Below are 16,992 nucleotides of genomic sequence, written 5' to 3'. Positions count from 1 at the left end.
GAACCACCAACTTACTATAGTTAATAAATCCCCACGTGTGACAGGCAGCAACTCTTTTTTTTGAAGACGTCCTCCAATTCACATTTCCTCACGCGAGGAACGCGGAAATGGGATGAAGCGTGGCCAAATGGGTATGTTCCCCGGGATGCCTAACACGCTTTGAGAGATCCATGAGTGCAGATGCCCCCTCAATTGACACGAAAAAGTTGGCATATCAGTGATATGTAAAGGGCCCTACCTATTTTGTTAGAATCCAATTTGGGTAACCAAAAAAAAAAGGTGTACAATTTTTCGAGGTGTATATTCATTTTTTCCACCTGCCTTCACGCGACGGAATACTTTTTTTTGTAGTAATCATGTGGAGTAACCTCGGAAGGCTTTCATTTCTTTAAGCGATGGAAACCTCCTAGTATTTTTAGGCTCGGTTCATTTGTTCTCACACTCACCCCCTCCCTGGTAGTGTACCCACCGCTCTGTGCTGCACGTCGAACGTACCTTTAATGACACCAGCATTTTACCTGCCCCATCAATAACTGCACGGGCATAATGGAGAAATAACCACCAGTTTGTAATCCTTCCCTGCAGAGTGGGGCGCCTTAACAGTTCACCTCCCGTGATACTGACCCCTTTTTGTTAATTAAAATGTGTCCAGTTTTTATGAGAAAAAAAAAAAAAAAAGACTAACAAATACGCGCGAAGTGTAGATGATTCCCCCATATGCACGCACAAAATTGGTAGGGAGAAATCACCCTAATGGGGAAACAGGGCAGTCAAATTGAAGGGGAATAAAAAAAAAAAACTCTACATAAGTTATAGTGCAACAGAGGGAGGAAACGCAAGGCACCGAATTGGTACTCAGCCACATATCTGCCTGCACTCCACACACCGCGCTCAATAGTACGCCTCCTCGTCGAAACCAATCCCGCAGTCGTTAAACGTTTTCAGGAAGACCTCGCTTGTGATGCTCCCATCGACGGACGCCTCGGACGCCATGTCAATGACCATCAGCAAGTTCTTAATGGCGATGCTTTTGATCACGTTTGCCGCGAGCACTTGCTCTATCTCTCGTTCAGGGAAATCGCCACAACTCTCATTCCGGTTCTGCAAAACGTTCCTAATTGAGGTGGAACAATGTAACAAGGGCACTTCTATATTCACAAAAAAATTTTTAATCAACCCGACATCTTTCATAAATTGATACTCCGACGTGGTGCATATGATTAAAATTTTCTGGTTTTCCTTTTTGGGTTTCTTTTTTATTAAAACCATGATTGCTTGGAGGACGGGGTTGCTAAATCGAGGCCCAATTCGTGTGTAATCGATAAGCCTCTCTATGTTATCCAAAATGACTAACGAAAGGGGAGTTTTATACGCATCTTCGAAAATCTTATTTATGTAATTTATCCTGTTAATTTCGGAGTACCCAATTAGGTTTTCCGGGGTGATAAATTTTGTGAAATGAAAATTAGCGCTCTTAGCAAGATACGCTGCAATGGTAGTTTTCCCTGTCCCGTTTTCTCCATACAGGAGGACACTCAACAAATTTGTATTTGAATTCTCTACAATCTGTTTAATTAGCAGCTTGCATGTGTTCTCAATATTTTCGTACTGCTCCCCATAATTGATAATCCCATTGGACAGCAACCCCTCAATGACGTCTTCTTCCGCCCCAAAGGCTGGCTTGGTCTCTTTCAATGCCTTATAAAAATCATTTTTCGTTATCATTATGTCATCCGCGTTGATCGGCTTGGTTAAGTCATTAAAATTTATATGCCTCTCGAAAGCATACGATACAGTATTTCTCACTAGCCCTTCAATTTCTGCACCAGAAAAGTTTGGGGTCTTTTCGGCCAACTCCACGATGTTTACATCTGCACTTAGCTTATTACTCTTTCTCATGCTCTTCGTGTGAATGTTTAAAATTTGGATCCTTCCCTCCTTATTAGGGAGAGAAATTTCTATGTGGAGTTCGAATCTGCCGGGTCTCAACAGAGCATCATCGATTAAGTCAATTCGATTGGTCATCCCGATTAGCAGTATATTATTCAAGCTGTTAACACCGTCTATTTTGGAGAGTAGCTGATTCACAATGCTGTCATTTACACCAGTCCCACTTGAAGCAGCACTACCTCTCTGACGACAAATAGCATCAATTTCGTCTAAAATGATAATGTGTAGCTGTGAATTTTCTCCACTCTGCTTATATTCCAACTCTGCGTCTTTAAATAAGTTCCTAATATTTTCTTCTGATTGTCCTACATATTTATTTAATATTTCTGGACCATTAATAATTTTTGGTTCTCTTGCATTTAGTGTTTTTCCTATCTGCCTAGCTATTAAAGTTTTTCCAGTCCCCGGGGGCCCATACAGAATGAGTCCCTTCACATGTTTGATCCCCAGCTGCTTAATTATATAGTTGGGGTAAATTCTGCTAGCAAAGGTTCGTCTAAAAATGGTCTTAAATTCTTCGTCAAGTGCTCCTATCCCTAGCTCCTCAAAATTGAAGTTGCTCTTTATAATATTTTTTTTTAACACCTTCCTAGATTCAATAAATAACTTCCCATCACTCATGCTGGTGAATACACATTCGGTGTTTTCGAACAGAATGCCTCTCTCCTGTGCCCCTGTTTGTCTATACATACTGGTACTACTCATCGGGGTGCTATTCCCTAACTTGAAGAAGGAATTTGCACTGCTCGGGGTGCCCAGGCTGTTCGGGTTGCCCTTGTTTAGTCTCTTCATTTCGTCAAATTGTGCCGCCTTCAAATCTTTTATAACGCACTTTATCAAAATGTCATTACATTTTAGGGCTAGTATTTGCCCTTTCGTCAATACATGATTGATGAAGTGCTTTTTAAAAACTCCTTCCAAAACATCGTCCTCCATTTCGATCAATCGATCGGGCTTCACAAATAGGGTAAGCTCCACATCGATGCTATCAATAGGGATGAAATGGATGAGGTCTCTTTTGCTTTCCCTATCGAGGATATTCAACTGCACAGCTTCTTTTAGTTGAATCCTTGAGAATTCCCTTTGGCACGTATTCAACGCTATTTCGTCCTTCCCGATATTCCCATCCCCCTTTAGTATCAAAACTGTGTTCGCTACTTCTGCGTACAATTCGCTGCTCTTGGAATTCCTTTTCAAGCTGCTGTACAAACTCGAGTTGATGAAGCCATAGTTGGTCAGTGCCAGTTCCTGCGATTGCAGTTTGCAGCAGTACAGATTCGCAGTCGTCATGTTCGTGTGACTATGTATAACTATGCTTTATTTGGTACTTCTGTGTGCGTTGTGGCCCCTTTTTTTCCCTTCAGCTGTGCTGTGGGATATCGGTTCTGCTGTTTCCCCTTTTTCTCAGCTGAGAACAGTCGCCAAAGGGTTCACAGGTTTAGAAAACCCAGAGCGGTTACCTCAATCGTCCTCCTTTCTCTGCGTAGATATACATGTAAATACACTACCTAATGGATATCTTCCCACGAGAGCAAGTACAATTGGGATTCTCCTACCTTTTTGGGGAATCTCTTCAGCTCGCCTCGACAGTGTAGCCTGCCCCTGCTCATATGCCTTCCTCTGCTAAACAACCGAACAGGATTAAAAAAAAAAAAATAGTTAACCTCCAATCGGAGAGATGCCGCAACGAAACAGGCATGAACTGTCTCCAAAGGTGCAACTTTGCAGGTGCTTATTAATGTACGTACCTTTGGGGGTAGAGAGCGCGCCTAATTTTGTAGGCCAAATTCTTAGGGAGTGGCTCAACTCAGTTACAATCCGTGCAGCTATACATAGTAGCAATCTGCACCAACAAAGTATAGCAGTAAATTTTTTTGTTCCTTTGTAACCTCTTCCAGCGTTTCATTCTCACCAGATTGACCTTCTAAAACGGGTGAATTATCTTCACTTCGTCAATTTCCACTACGTCGCTTCCCTTCTCAGTTGAAATGTGCTTCTTCGTCCGGGTGGATCCCATCCGAAGCCGCCTTGTTTTTATAACGGCGATTATTCCCCCCTCCCGTGCGAAGAGCAATTTCGAGTTAGCAAACAGACACCGCTATATCTACTTTGTTGACGGAAAAGTATACCGTCGCGGGTTATTGGCAAGTGTGCTTGGCAGCGTGGAATAAATACCTTTTTCTTCGCGCCGTGAACTGCACAAAGGCGACGTGTGCGAGTTTTTTTTTTTTTTTTTTTTTTTCCTTCTTTTTACAATCGTGTGCCCATTTGACTGGGCCAAGTTAATGCAAACAACATTGACAAGTCGCAAGTTCGCTTCATAAACTGTGTACGAAACAAACGCGATGCGCACCGCATTGTGCGCAAATCTGTCCGGTCAAAATGGCCGGCAAAAAAAGGGGCTCCCCTGAAGGCATATACATTGAGCGCGGCTGAAATTTTCCATCCTGCAAACAGCCTTTATTTTTTTTCCCCCGAAAATGGACGAAAAAAAAAAAAAGATATACGCACGACGAAACATCACAAAGATGGGAAACAAAATTTGGCAAAACTTTGTGCATATGCAAAAGGGTAAAATGACTGGGACACACACAACGGTTAATTTTGTTACAGCACAGTGTGTTTGTCACCATCGCCTCACCAACACTGGGACAGTCATATTCATTTGGACCTCTGCAAAAGTTTTTTTTTTTTTTTTTCCCCTCGTTTTCCTTCCAAACGTGCAAGTTTGCATGTTTGCCAATTTATGCACACCAAAACGGAGAGGAGGGGAGGAGTCATGCTAAGGGGTGTCCTACCAAACTACGCTCCAAACCATAGCACAGCTCAACAAGCTGGGCCCCCCTCGGTGGGTCTCCCCATTTGGGGGTCGTCCATCATCTCAACCCCCTTCTCGGTAACTACATCATAATAAAATAAATACTCATTAATCATGTCTTCCATGTACCTGGGGGCAATCTGCATTCCAGCAACAAAGGTATTAACACTAGAAAGCAAATCGAACTGCCGAAACCAGAAGGGTAGATAAATGATGAGTCTCATATTATCAATTAGTTTCACATATGCTGTTAACAGACATGTGAAATTTTCGCTCAGGGGAACTAACTGGATATTGTTCTCCCTCAGGTACTCCTCCCTAATGAAAGGATTTTGATTTTTAAAATCTGCATTTATGTATAACCGATCGATGTAATAATCCACCCTGTTGGCTCCCGGATTGTCTTCACGTCTGTCCTCCATTTGGTAGTGCCCTACTAACTCCTCATGATTTCCCCCCCTCTTACGTTTATTTCGGAATGCACTGCTCGTCACATTCACATCCGTACAAAGGCATACGACATTGTTAAAGAAGAACCTGCTGGCGTTGAAGTACCCATGGGGAAGCAAGTTAAAGTAGTACCTATTAAAAACTAAGCTGCTCAGCTTAACATTCTTCAAATTAAAAATGGCACAGTTGAACAGTGGTCCGTTGCTTTGAAGGGTTTTATAAATCTGGGTCGAACATTCCTTCGTCGTCTCTTTGGTCTGTTCTCCTTCGCATTCACTCACGGTGTGCTTAATTTTGTCATGACATACTTCCTCCAATGGTTTATCATTTGTAGGTAGTTCCTTTCCAGTTTGGAGGCCCTCATCCACGATGGCTGCTTTATCTCCGCGGGGGTCCCCTTGCTGGTGTAACGTTGGTTGCTCCTTCATTTCGCCCGTACTCAAGCTGTGATACGAGTTGCGATACGAGTTACGATGCGAATGTCCATCGGAGAAACCACCCAAATGGCGATAGCGATCCCTCAAGGTGCTGCCAAACGAGGGGCTGTAGGAATAAAAAATTATCTTCTTAAACTTGTAAAAAAAGTAACAAAAAATCCGAAACCACCTTAATCTTTTCGCTTGGATGGAACAGTCTTCCGATCTGTGTAGTATCTCATGGATGTTGGCATGTGATAGAATATTTTTATAGCTTACAAAATTAATTACCCTCACACAATTCCAGCCAAAAAAAAACTTCATTTTTTTTAAATAGTCGTACTTTTCCTCACTTTCGAACTTCATCTCGTGGTTCTTCATACCACTTTGATTTTCTATCCTTTTCTGTTTCTCTTTATCTTCCACCTCTTTGTTACTATACCTTGGATAGCCATCCCCCTTCAAGTCACTTCTTCCCCCTAGACCGATATTCACATCCACCTTGTTAACATCCCTCACTTGCGCTTCGCATTCTCTTTCTTTAAAATTATTGCCTGACCTATTGCGGCAGAACTCATTATGAATAATATTCTCCTTTTCGAAAGACATGTCAAATTTGTGAAATAAAAAATTGTCTTCCTTCAGGTGACTATACTGACTGATAACGTTAAAGAGGGAATAGGGCTCCGAAATTAAGGACACATTTTCATTATTCAAATTTAAGATGGCATAGATATCGTTTCGTCTGGCTAGCTTGATCAGCAAAAAATCATTAAACAAGTAAGACACAAATTCTTCTCTACTCAATTTGCTCTTTACATTTTCTTCACATTTTAGTGAATCAATTTGGACGATAAAATTACAATTACTTAGATAAATATTTAAGTTCAGAAGGAGCAACCCAATATTTTTGATCCATCCGAAGGTGTTAATCACGACAGGATAGCAGCACTCGTTCATTTTATTGGCTACTCTTCTATTGTTCTTTTTTTTCTCAAAGTAAATATGGAATAAGTAAAAGTACAAGTATTCCAGGCACTCAATAAAATAATAGACATTTTCCTCGATGGAGCATCCTCCAAAAAATATTTTTTTTACACACTTGGCTTTTTTCTCAAAAAAATTATAATTATTTAATGGATGCTTTATTTTATATATGGATAGAAAACCACTGATTCCTATGATCGGCTGTCCCACATCAATGTCTACCAGATATACTTCTTCGTGAAAATTTAATAAATTATTTGCCAAGTTCATGATCAAGAGACTCTTTCCCTTTCCCTTGTCTCCCATGATCATGATGCTAAATATGTTGCTCGTGTCTCTCTCTCTTTTGTAGTATGGGTAATCAAACTGGTGAATTTTGCTGTTTATTTTGTTCCTTTTGTAAAACTCCCAGCATTCGAATTTGGGCAATTTGGTTAATTCGGGCAATTGGGGCAATTTGGCCGATTCGGGCAATCTGGCCAATTCGGGCAATCTGGCCAATTCGGGCAATCTGGCCAATTCGGGCATTCCCGTTCTTCCGTGTTCACCTCCGTTGGCGGCTTCGTCCCTCGCGCCCTCCTCCTGCGGTTCGCACACTTCGTTTTCCACCACCTTATCTTCGCCTTCGTGGGGGAAGCTGAGGTGGTCTCCCCTCTTGTCATCGCGGGAGTCGTCCCCCCTGCCATCCCGGTTGGTCTCGATGCGATCATGGCCGCTCCCCTCACCACCTGCCCTCGCCAGCATGTCCCGCACCAGGTACTTCTTCCCGATCCGTATGTAGCGCAGGAACTCCCTCAAAACGTACGACACCTGGTAGGTGTCAATATACGGGCTATTATTCTGCTCCAAGTTAGACAAGTTAAGCTGCTTCCCACAGTTTTTATTCGCGAAATGGTAAAGAAAATCTTTCTTTTTCTCAAAGGCAATAATGACAGGGTACTTTTCCCCCCAATTTTTTCTCCTTATGATATCCATCATGTGCACACTCGCTAGAGTGCTAATATCATGTCTGTCCGCGTTCATCACGTATTCGTAGAATTCTTTTCGCTTACCATTGTCCCTTTTTAAAATATTCAATCCATACAGATAATTTTGTAATATCTTATTGCCACACTCGTTCAGGTACCAATTTTTTTTACATTTGTGAGCACACGTATTGGAGTCCCCATCGGGTTCCCTATTTTGTTTCGAATCAGTTAAATCGCTTCTGCTTTGCGTTATGTCCGTATCGATTACCTTCACTTCTTCTCCCCTTTGTGGTGCATCGCCTTGGTTAGTGGGCTTTTCTTCCCCCTTCTCCTCCCCCCCGCAAAGACTACAACAACTGCAACAACCGCAGCAACCGCAACAACTGGGACCTTTGGAATCCTTTGCAAAAAAGACAAATCTGTTGTTCTCATATTTAACGTTACTTCCATTCAAGACCACAAATTTGAACAAGGGGTAAAAGTCAGGTATTCGCACATTTGTGTATCTCTCCGATGGCTTTAATACCTGCCCGTTAAATTTCGCCATCCCTTTTAAAAGGCGAAAGCGGAAATTCCCGCGCAGGAAAATCCATTCGTCATAATTTAACCCCAACAGGTATATCTTCTTTTTGCGAGTTTCTTCATCGCCCCCTTTCGTGTGTACGAATGTGCACTCGTGACCCTCCCTGACCTTTTTTACCGTGTCGTGTGACTCGATTAGGTTGTACTCAAAGTGCAGACGGCACTTCAGGTACTCCTCGGAGCCGCACATTTTGGCTTCGCTTGGTTGGGAGCAGTTGCGCTTTGCGCCCTTTTTCTTATTTTCTGCGCCCTGCAGGTGGCTTATGCGCATGAATGATGCCCTGCCCTGTTGCACTCCCCACTTTGAGAAAAGACGAAATAACTCCCAACGATTTCGTTTTCCCTCTCGTTCCGCAACCGACTCGCGAAAGGCCACCTATTTTGCTTTCCAAAGAGGAACAATCGGCATGTCTCTTCTCCGCGTCCCTTCCTGTACATACATATAATACGTATGTCCATACGTATGCACACAAAAGTGTGCGTTTCTTTATAACCCTCCCTCCGTATGGGATGGAAGCTTTCCTTCGTTCGAATCGGTGTTAAGTTTTTCCCCTTTGTGTGACGTTTTGCAAATTTCGCATGTCCGTTGCTTCTCCCTTGTAGACTCCTTTTCGAGGGACGCACATGGGGGTCTCTTCCTCATAGTACGATGTGCCCAAGGGGTGAACTCACAATTTTTTCCCTAGCTGGCACGAGTTATGCGATAAGGCATGTATATCCATCTACACAAATACATCGATTCGCTGGTGTGTGTGCCGCCCCCCTTTTGTTTACATTTTGGGGGCCTACACTTCGCCCAAGCTGTAAACTTAAACTCCCCTTTAGCTCACCGCAAAATGGCAAATTTTAAAATATACAACGGGAATATATCAGGAAAAGGGGGGGGGAGGCAAAAAAAAAAAATTACAAATTTTTCTCAAACACTTTACAAAACAATTATTGAAAACCTACTGTTTTACTGTTGCAACGTTATCCAATAAAAAAACAAAGAAAGAAGAAGAAGAGTCTCTCTTTTTCTACATGCGGTTAATGACACATCCCGTTTTTACTGACGTTGCGATAGCGGGTATACGACCAAGGCGTATGTCCTACTGCCGTCATAAAGCGTATGTCGTGGTCGGGTGGAGAAAAAAACGACTTAATGGTATCTTCTGCATATTATGCAGAGGGAAGGAATGGAAAAATGATAATTTTTCTGGCTATACCTGGGGGGTAATAAGCCAACCCTCAAACAGAAGAGTTAATAAAAATTGGTCATCAAGGGATTTTCCCAATTTGTGAGCAATGTGTTGTTGTGCAAAAGGATGAAGGTAAAACGTGTTAACTGTTTAGAACTGCGTATATGTGGTAATATATATATATTTTTTTTTTTTTTTTCTTGTTATCTCTCAAACGTGGCAGCGCTTTACAATTTAAATTTGGAGTGGAAAAATGTGAGCGGCGGGAAGGGGAAGCACGCCATTTTGGTCTCCATTTTGGTCGCCAATTTGGTCGCCATTTTTGCCGACACCCTCCAATCCACACCGCTCCATCTGCGTTTTCCTCTTTCCACTTTTTTTACTGCACCTCCCACTTTGTGCCCCGCGTCTCTTTAATTTTTAAAGACTACGGCTTGGGGGGAACCCCATGGGGGATGCGCAGCTAAGTGGACTACCTTGGAGTGGATGAATCCCACTGAGTACCGCTTGACGAGGCGGAAGAGGGACCCCCCCCAAGAGGAAAAACAATTTGGAGAGAGTAGGAAACTGCAGCTGTGCGGCACTGTAGGAGTGCAGCCATTCAGATATGCCACAACTGTGTACACTTAAGCGGCGGAGAAAACCAGCATCCACACAAAGGCACAAGGAAGGGGAAAAACCAAAGCGCTAAACCTTAACACATATGTACGTGCGAAAATTTTTAAGCACGCGTAGGCTACATTTTGAAACCATCATGCACATGTGCTGATGTGGGCAATTTATTTTTTTCTTTTTTTCACGCACACACCACAGGATGAGAAAACCAGTAAATTCTATGTACCTTTCTCATGCCCGCTTTTTAAGAGTGTCCCACCATTTTTTGTAGACTTTTTAATTTTTTTTTTTTTTTTTTTTTTGGGCATTTTTGCGCCCATTTTCCGATCACTTTGTGCACCTGTCATACCTGCTCGTACCATTTGCGAACCTTTTGTGCCCCTTCGCCCCGCTTTGCGCTTATTTTTGGCATCTCCATTTGCTTTTTTTTTACGCTCCCTGCGCGCGCTCCTCGATCCTCAGCTTCACGAACGTTCAAAAGTGTATAGTCTTTTATTTTCCCATTTCTGAAATTTCTAGGCAAATCTGATCGAATAATTTACCAAACGTTTTTCTCTCACCTGCGTTATAAACTGCCCTTACTCCCCACCCCCATCTTTTTTGTATTGCATTATTACGCAATTTTTTACACACTATTATTTTTTTTTTTTTTTTTCAATTTCACACGCGTTTGATTAAATCTCTTTTTTTGCTCTTTTAAGATATGTATACATTTACCTTCGTAATTTCGTAACTTCCTAACTTCGTAATTTCGTAACTTCCTGACTTCGTAATTTCGTAACTTCCTGACTTCGTAAATTCTCAACTTCACAACTTCTTAACGTCGTAATGTTTTTTCCCTTTTCGTTCCCATATTTCATGTAACCCTTTTTTTACAGTCACATATTATTTCCCCTTCTGCTATCACGTGTATACCTTTCGCGTTTCCCCGTCACGGGTAGCTTGGCCTGTTCTTTTTGCCTGCTCGTCTTCCATTTTCCCTTGCCCCATTCGCGAGGCCCCTTCCTTTCGCGGCTTTCACACGTGCCACCCCACCCTACCGGCGAACACCCCTGCCGAACAATGGCAGCCCCCTGATCCGCTCCCAGCAAGGACGAAAAATTATAGCAAAAGGGAGAAGCCACAAATCAAGTGACGGGCGACACGCATGTACTAACGCAACCGTGTGTAAATGTATATATATATGTACGCAGCCCTATAGGTGCCAAGGCGGACATATATGTATATTTTTATATGTGCCAATTCACCTATGTGCTTAGCTCCAGTTGTGCTTCCCCCACGCGTAAGCCTGTGCATTCCCTCCCTCACCACTCCGCCCCGATCGCCTGTTATGTGTAACCCGCGCTAGAGAAAACCATGTAAGAAAATGACGACCGTGTAAATGGTCGAACGAATGCAAAGTGGGCTTTGGGGGTACGTAAAATGGCACGCCCAGTAAGAGCCCCCCCCGTCCCATTCGCAAGAAAAAAAAAAAAAGATTAGAAGTGATATAGATAAAAAGAATGTTAAAAAATGTGCATACGACCATTTGGGGTGACACATCCCCCCCATGCGTGCACACCACGAACTGATCCGTTTACCCGCACCACGAACTGATCCGTTTACCCACACCACGAACTGATCCGTTTACCTGCACCACGAACTGATCCGTTTACCCACACCACGAACTGATCCGTTTACCTGCACCACGAACTAACCCTTTTAACCACACCCCTCACGGCTAACTCTTCCTCATGGCAACCCCTCCACTTTTCAACCCCCGTCGCAGGTGGGGAAAAATAGTTAGCAGCGTGTCCAACGCGCTGGACTTTAACCAAGCCACCCTCAGTGGGTGCATCGATATAATCTGCATAGAGTCCGAGATTGAGAACAAGCTCAAAGGAGAAAACAAAATAAGCGTCACATACAAGTCGACCCCCTTCCATGTGAGATTTGGAAAGACAAAATTGTTAAGGTCAAAAGAAAAAATAGTGAGCATTTTAGTAAATGGAAAGAGCACAAATTTACATATGAAGTTAGGAAGCGCAGGGGAAGCTTACTTTGTTGAAAAGACATACGATGATGTCGAGGAAGAGTTAGAAACCTCCCCTCTGTCATCCCCTCGCCATGAGTATAATGATTTATATTTAGATCAACACATCGACAGCTGCAGCATTAACGATTCTCTGAACAATTTCAAGAGTGATGACGATTCGGATAAATCCTTCCTTCGCAACATTGCCATTGATAGACGCAAGTCGGTGGATAGGAACTACAAAATGGATCAAGGGAAGGGGAGGAAGCAGAGCAATAACCAGGCGAAGGGAGGGGACCTCATCACGCGCGATCAGCACGACCGGCACGACAGGCACGATAGGCACGATCGTCACTTGGGGCGGGATGGACTCGATCACAACAACCACCACCACCGTGCCTCCGTCCAAAAAGACAATCTGAAGAAGAAAAAAAACAAAAGCCCCCACATGCACCGCAACGTACTAGGTGAAGACTACGATCACCATGCCAATAAACGAAAAACGGATGACGATGATCCTAATGCCAATTCGGAATGGTCCTGGTCATGGGGAAGACTACCCCATTTGAAAAATCAGGATTACGCCTCAGATAACTGTACAGCCATATCGTCCAACAATAAAAATGAAAAAAAGGAGAAACGAAAAAAATTTTATAATAAAAGTGAATCAGTTCATGATCACTCCTCATCGAGGGAACACCTCACTTGTGTACGCAGAAGAAACTTGAGCGAATCGAATGTTAGAAAGGCCCTCAACAAAGAGAGAGAAACAAAAAGCTTCCCTCGTGGCAGCAAAACGAAGCATATAAAAAGATATAGAGATAGTCACTTAGACCATATGAAGAAGGAGGTCCCCAGAAAACTCAGCAACAATAATGATGCGGATGACTCCAGGCAGGATCCCAAGAAGTCCTGCAGGGGCAGCCACTCTGCGAAAACGGCTGTCAAGGCGCCCAACCCCCTCCACCAGGGCGGAGGCAACAACAGTAGCAGTGGCAACAATAATAGCAGTGCGAACAATGCCAATGGCAAAAACTGGGGTAACTCGGGGCATGTCGAGAAGAGGAGGCCAAGCGAGGGGGAGGGACTCCCCAGCAGGGGGAACGTCTCGGATGCGAAGAGACACAGCGAAAGGGGAAGCCAACGAGGAAGCCAACTAGGAAGCCAACGAGGAAGCCAGCGAGGAAGTCAGCTAGGAAGCCAGCGAGGAAGCCAGAGAGGAAGCCAACTTGGAAGCCAACGAGGGAGTGACGCGAATAGGGATCCCACAAAAATGAAGCTAAAGAAATCAGAGGAGGAATCAAATAACGCAGAATCGAAACAGGAAAATAAGGAAAATGTGGAACCGAGAGGAGACGAGCATTCCTTGGGAGAGGGAATCAGCGAGAAGGAACTCGAAAGGGGGAAGCAAAGGATGATAGAGAAGTTGAAGCATAAAGCGAGGGAGCGGGCTAGGGAGAAGGCGGAAGGAAATGAGGCACGGACGGGGGCCGAGACGGAGGCAGGTAGAGAAGCTGGCAGAAAAGAAAGCAGACAAGCAGGCAGAGAAGGCAGAGGAGCAGACAAAGAAACCAAATGGAGCGCGGAAAAGTGGGCCAAAGCGGAGGAGCACCACAAGGAGCGAGCAAAAGCAAGAGGGAGGTTCAAGCCACACCATGAGCACCACTCCTCCGACGAAAACGTAGACGTAGAGATGAATTCGAACGATGATGATAACCAAATAAGCTACTCGAAGGACGAACCGGAGAGCACCTTTGACGATGACATTCAAAACAGAATTGAGTGTAGCTTGTGTGGACATTTATTACTCAACCAAAATGCAGATAACGAACAAAATGATTACAACATAGAAATTCACAACAAAAATATTTTTGAAGCCAATATAGTTACATATGATCAGATAGATAAGAATTCCAACCTGTGGTACCATCCATCTCTTGTCTTTCGATTTGATAAAAAGGACCCTTACTATCCCTCAAGGGTTGCTCTACCCCTTCTAGCCTCCTGGGTCGTGTTCAACCAACCTCTGTCCATTTTGGCTGTTGAAAAATTACTCAACTCTTCTCTAACTTTGGTCGAAATAAAAGACAAGGGATGGAGAAACTGGTTCGGAGTATCTAGTGTAGAATATGATAACACGATCAATACCAAGAATACGGGGAAGGATCCAAAAGGATCCAATCAAATTGAAGATAAAAAAAAGGAAGGGAGAAAAAGTACCATCAAGACAACACCCGTCGCAGCTGCTACTACTACCACGAGCAGTAACAATAACCATCACATCAGTAATAGTAATGCAAATAATCATGAGGAAAACGAAATGGCAGCTCTCAAAGAACACGATTCGAAGAGAAGCATACAACATTCGTTACATAATCCAAGTGAAGTCAGCAGGAGAAGTACCAAACATGGAGAGGAAAAAATAAAAATAAGGTATCGAAAATCATTGAGACCGACCTCAGAACAACTACAATCGTTGAATTTAAAGGAAGGAGCAAATACCATCACCTTTTTGGTTACCTCCTCTCTTCAAGGCACCAAAAGTATTAATGGCACCATATACCTATGGAAGAAAAATGCCAAAATTGTCATCTCAGATGTGGATGGAACTATTACTAGGTCGAATGTACTTGGACATATAATGCCGATCGTTGGCAAGGACTGGTCTCATGATGGGGTATCTCAATTATTTAACAAAATTAATAATAATGGGTACCATATTTTGTACCTTACTGCTAGGGCTATCGGTCAGGCCGACTCCACAAGGGAGTACCTATTCAGATTCAAAAGAAATGACAATAATAAGCTACCAGACGGACCTTTAATTTTAAGCCCAGATAGACTCTTCCCCTCCTTCAAAAGAGAAGTTATCGACAAAAAGCCGTACATTTTTAAAATAGCTGCGTTGAGAGATATACGAAATCTGTTCCCGCTGAATCACAATCCCTTTTACGCTGCCTTTGGGAACACCGAGAGTGTAAGAATGGACCCCCAAAAAACGGGTCGTCTAGCACATACATATGTTCGTATGTATGATGCCATTTTTTCAGTTGCAGTTATCACACTTTTCCCCTTTCGTGCCATTAGGCAGAGTGCACCAGTTTGATAATCCTCCCCCCCACCATGTTAACTCCACTCACTTTGACATTCCCCCCCTTTTTTTTTTTCCCCCTGCGAAGGACCATCGAGCGTACATATCTGTTGGCGTCCCGGAGGCGAAAGTGTTCATCATAGACAACCGGGGCATCGTTCACCACGTCAATTCGACCTACGCCAAAACGTAATGTGCAGCGGAGGCGCCAAATGGGAGGGGCCCCACGCGGGAGAACTCCCGAATGACCCCACACTTCCCCTTTGCACAAAGAATCGTCGCGCCATCACTTCACCTTTTTGCCACGCCCCCTCCCCACTCCTGCAGCTACGAAACCATGAGCGAAATAACCGAGCACATGTTCCCGTGCATCAAAAATGACAAAAAGAGAGAAGACGACGACCAAGTAAAAACACAAAATGATAAAATATTTAGCTTAACGAAATTGTGATGCATGTCCGTTTGCCCATTTGCCCAATTGTCAATTACCAAGGCGCCATAAACGTGATGATGTGATTTTTTCTGTGTTGTGCGGACTGCATTCCAGCTAACATGCACTCATACCGAGTGCGGATGCGCACAAGGCGCCCCAACCGTTTCACGCGTATGCTTTCTCCCCAGTATTTACCCACACGCTCTGCACACATACACAGTGCAAACATCGCTCAAGTGATTTTCATGTAGCTTTTTTCCCCTTCCCACAAGTGTACTCAATTTTCACCATCCAAATTTGCCATAATGTCACACGATGCGCAATTCGAGAACTGAATTAAATTTGAACTTTTGCCCTTTCAAATAAATCTGAGAAGTTTCTTTTTCTTTTCTTTTATTTTTTTGTTTTTGCAAGAATGGCTAATTTGGGACATCGGCTTTTTCCGCCCATAAACTCATGAAATTTTTTTTTTTTTTTTTTTTTTTTTCCACTTCAATTTGTTGCATAAATGTGTGCATTTCGGATGGGTAGAATTTTGTGCCGTTCCTTTTTGACCGTCCAATTTTGGGGCTTTGCGCAAGGGGCGTTCTTTTCTTGCCATTCCCTACGTTTCCATTTGCTATGTTATCGCTTCATTATGTGCTTCCCCCCGCGAGAAAGAAGTTTTTACTAGCGTGAAGCAGCGGGGTTCCACGAAAACATCACTCCTGCCTGCGTTTTGCAAAACATATTGTCTCATTGTCTCTCTTTTTTTTTTTTCCCCCCCCCTCCATTTAGTACAATTCCTTTCAGTACTGGAAGATCAACAGCCTTACTTACTACGAAAAGTACATGAACGTCAGCGACAGCAGTTGAGTCCGTGGAGAAGCCGTGTCAAGAAAATAACCCCTTTTAAATAATTCGCTTGTTTGATTTCTCTGCCGCGTCGCCCTCCTCGTCAACTGCGTCTTTCTCCTCTTCTTCGTCTACTTTCCTCACTCACCCACCCCGCTCTCCCCTTTTTTTTGTGTTTTGAAACCCGCTTTTTAGTTTTTAAAAACACACGCTTCGCTGTGTGCCACTCGTCGCAACGACAAAGTGGAAATATCTTTTTACCAACCACCATTGTTTTTAATTACGCATGCGTAAAGCGGCCACGCATGTGGTGCAGCGTTCCTTTTTTTCTACCCAGCTTTGTGAATAAGTCTTTGTCCCTCCGGAGGGACATCACATAACGATCTTTCTGTTTCTGTTTCTTTTTATGTTTCCTTTTCTGTTTCTTTTTATGTTTCTTTTTATGTTTCCTTTTCTGTTTCTTTTTCTGTTTCTTTTTCCCATTTTTGTTCCATTTGGATGTCTCTCCAACTCATGTGCGAGTGCGATGTTGCGCACCCGTGTCGCCCCCAAAACATAAATTATACAGAAGACTATTATTTTGTAAGAGTAACGCAGTTATGAAAATTTTGTACAGATATTAAACAACCCTGGGGTTATTAATATCATACTTTAAG

General features: G+C 43.2%; 3 protein-coding genes across 3 annotated transcripts; 1 reads left to right on the top strand and 2 right to left on the bottom strand.

The window, feature by feature from the left end:
- Positions 1-891: 891 nt before the first annotated feature.
- PCYB_084620 (N-ethylmaleimide sensitive fusion protein) lies at positions 892-3,240 on the bottom strand (the record flags this gene model as incomplete). Its single annotated transcript, XM_004222200.1, has 2 exons — positions 892-2,935; positions 3,050-3,240. 2 exons carry the CDS (start codon positions 3,238-3,240, stop codon positions 892-894), a joined length of 2,235 nt encoding a protein of 744 aa, XP_004222248.1.
- A 1,536-nt stretch (positions 3,241-4,776) lies between these two features.
- Positions 4,777-8,421, bottom strand: PCYB_084610 (hypothetical protein; the record flags this gene model as incomplete). The annotated part of the gene is made up of 1 exon (XM_004222199.1): positions 4,777-8,421. The coding sequence occupies exon 1, from the start codon at positions 8,359-8,361 to the stop codon at positions 4,777-4,779; it is 3,585 nt and encodes a 1,194-aa protein (XP_004222247.1). The 5' UTR covers positions 8,362-8,421.
- A 3,311-nt stretch (positions 8,422-11,732) lies between these two features.
- Positions 11,733-15,519, top strand: PCYB_084600 (hypothetical protein; the record flags this gene model as incomplete). The annotated part of the gene is made up of 4 exons (XM_004222198.1): positions 11,733-13,018; positions 13,252-14,955; positions 15,158-15,258; positions 15,397-15,519. Coding segments are annotated over 2 exons (1,320 nt in total), but the record flags the coding sequence as incomplete, so codon positions are not given.
- Between the last annotated feature and the right edge of the window lie 1,473 nt (positions 15,520-16,992).

This window comes from Plasmodium cynomolgi, chromosome 8, assembly GCF_000321355.1.
Source record: "Plasmodium cynomolgi strain B DNA, chromosome 8, whole genome shotgun sequence".
NCBI lineage: Eukaryota > Apicomplexa > Aconoidasida > Haemosporida > Plasmodiidae > Plasmodium > Plasmodium cynomolgi.
This window is presented reverse-complemented; position numbering and strand designations above follow the sequence as displayed.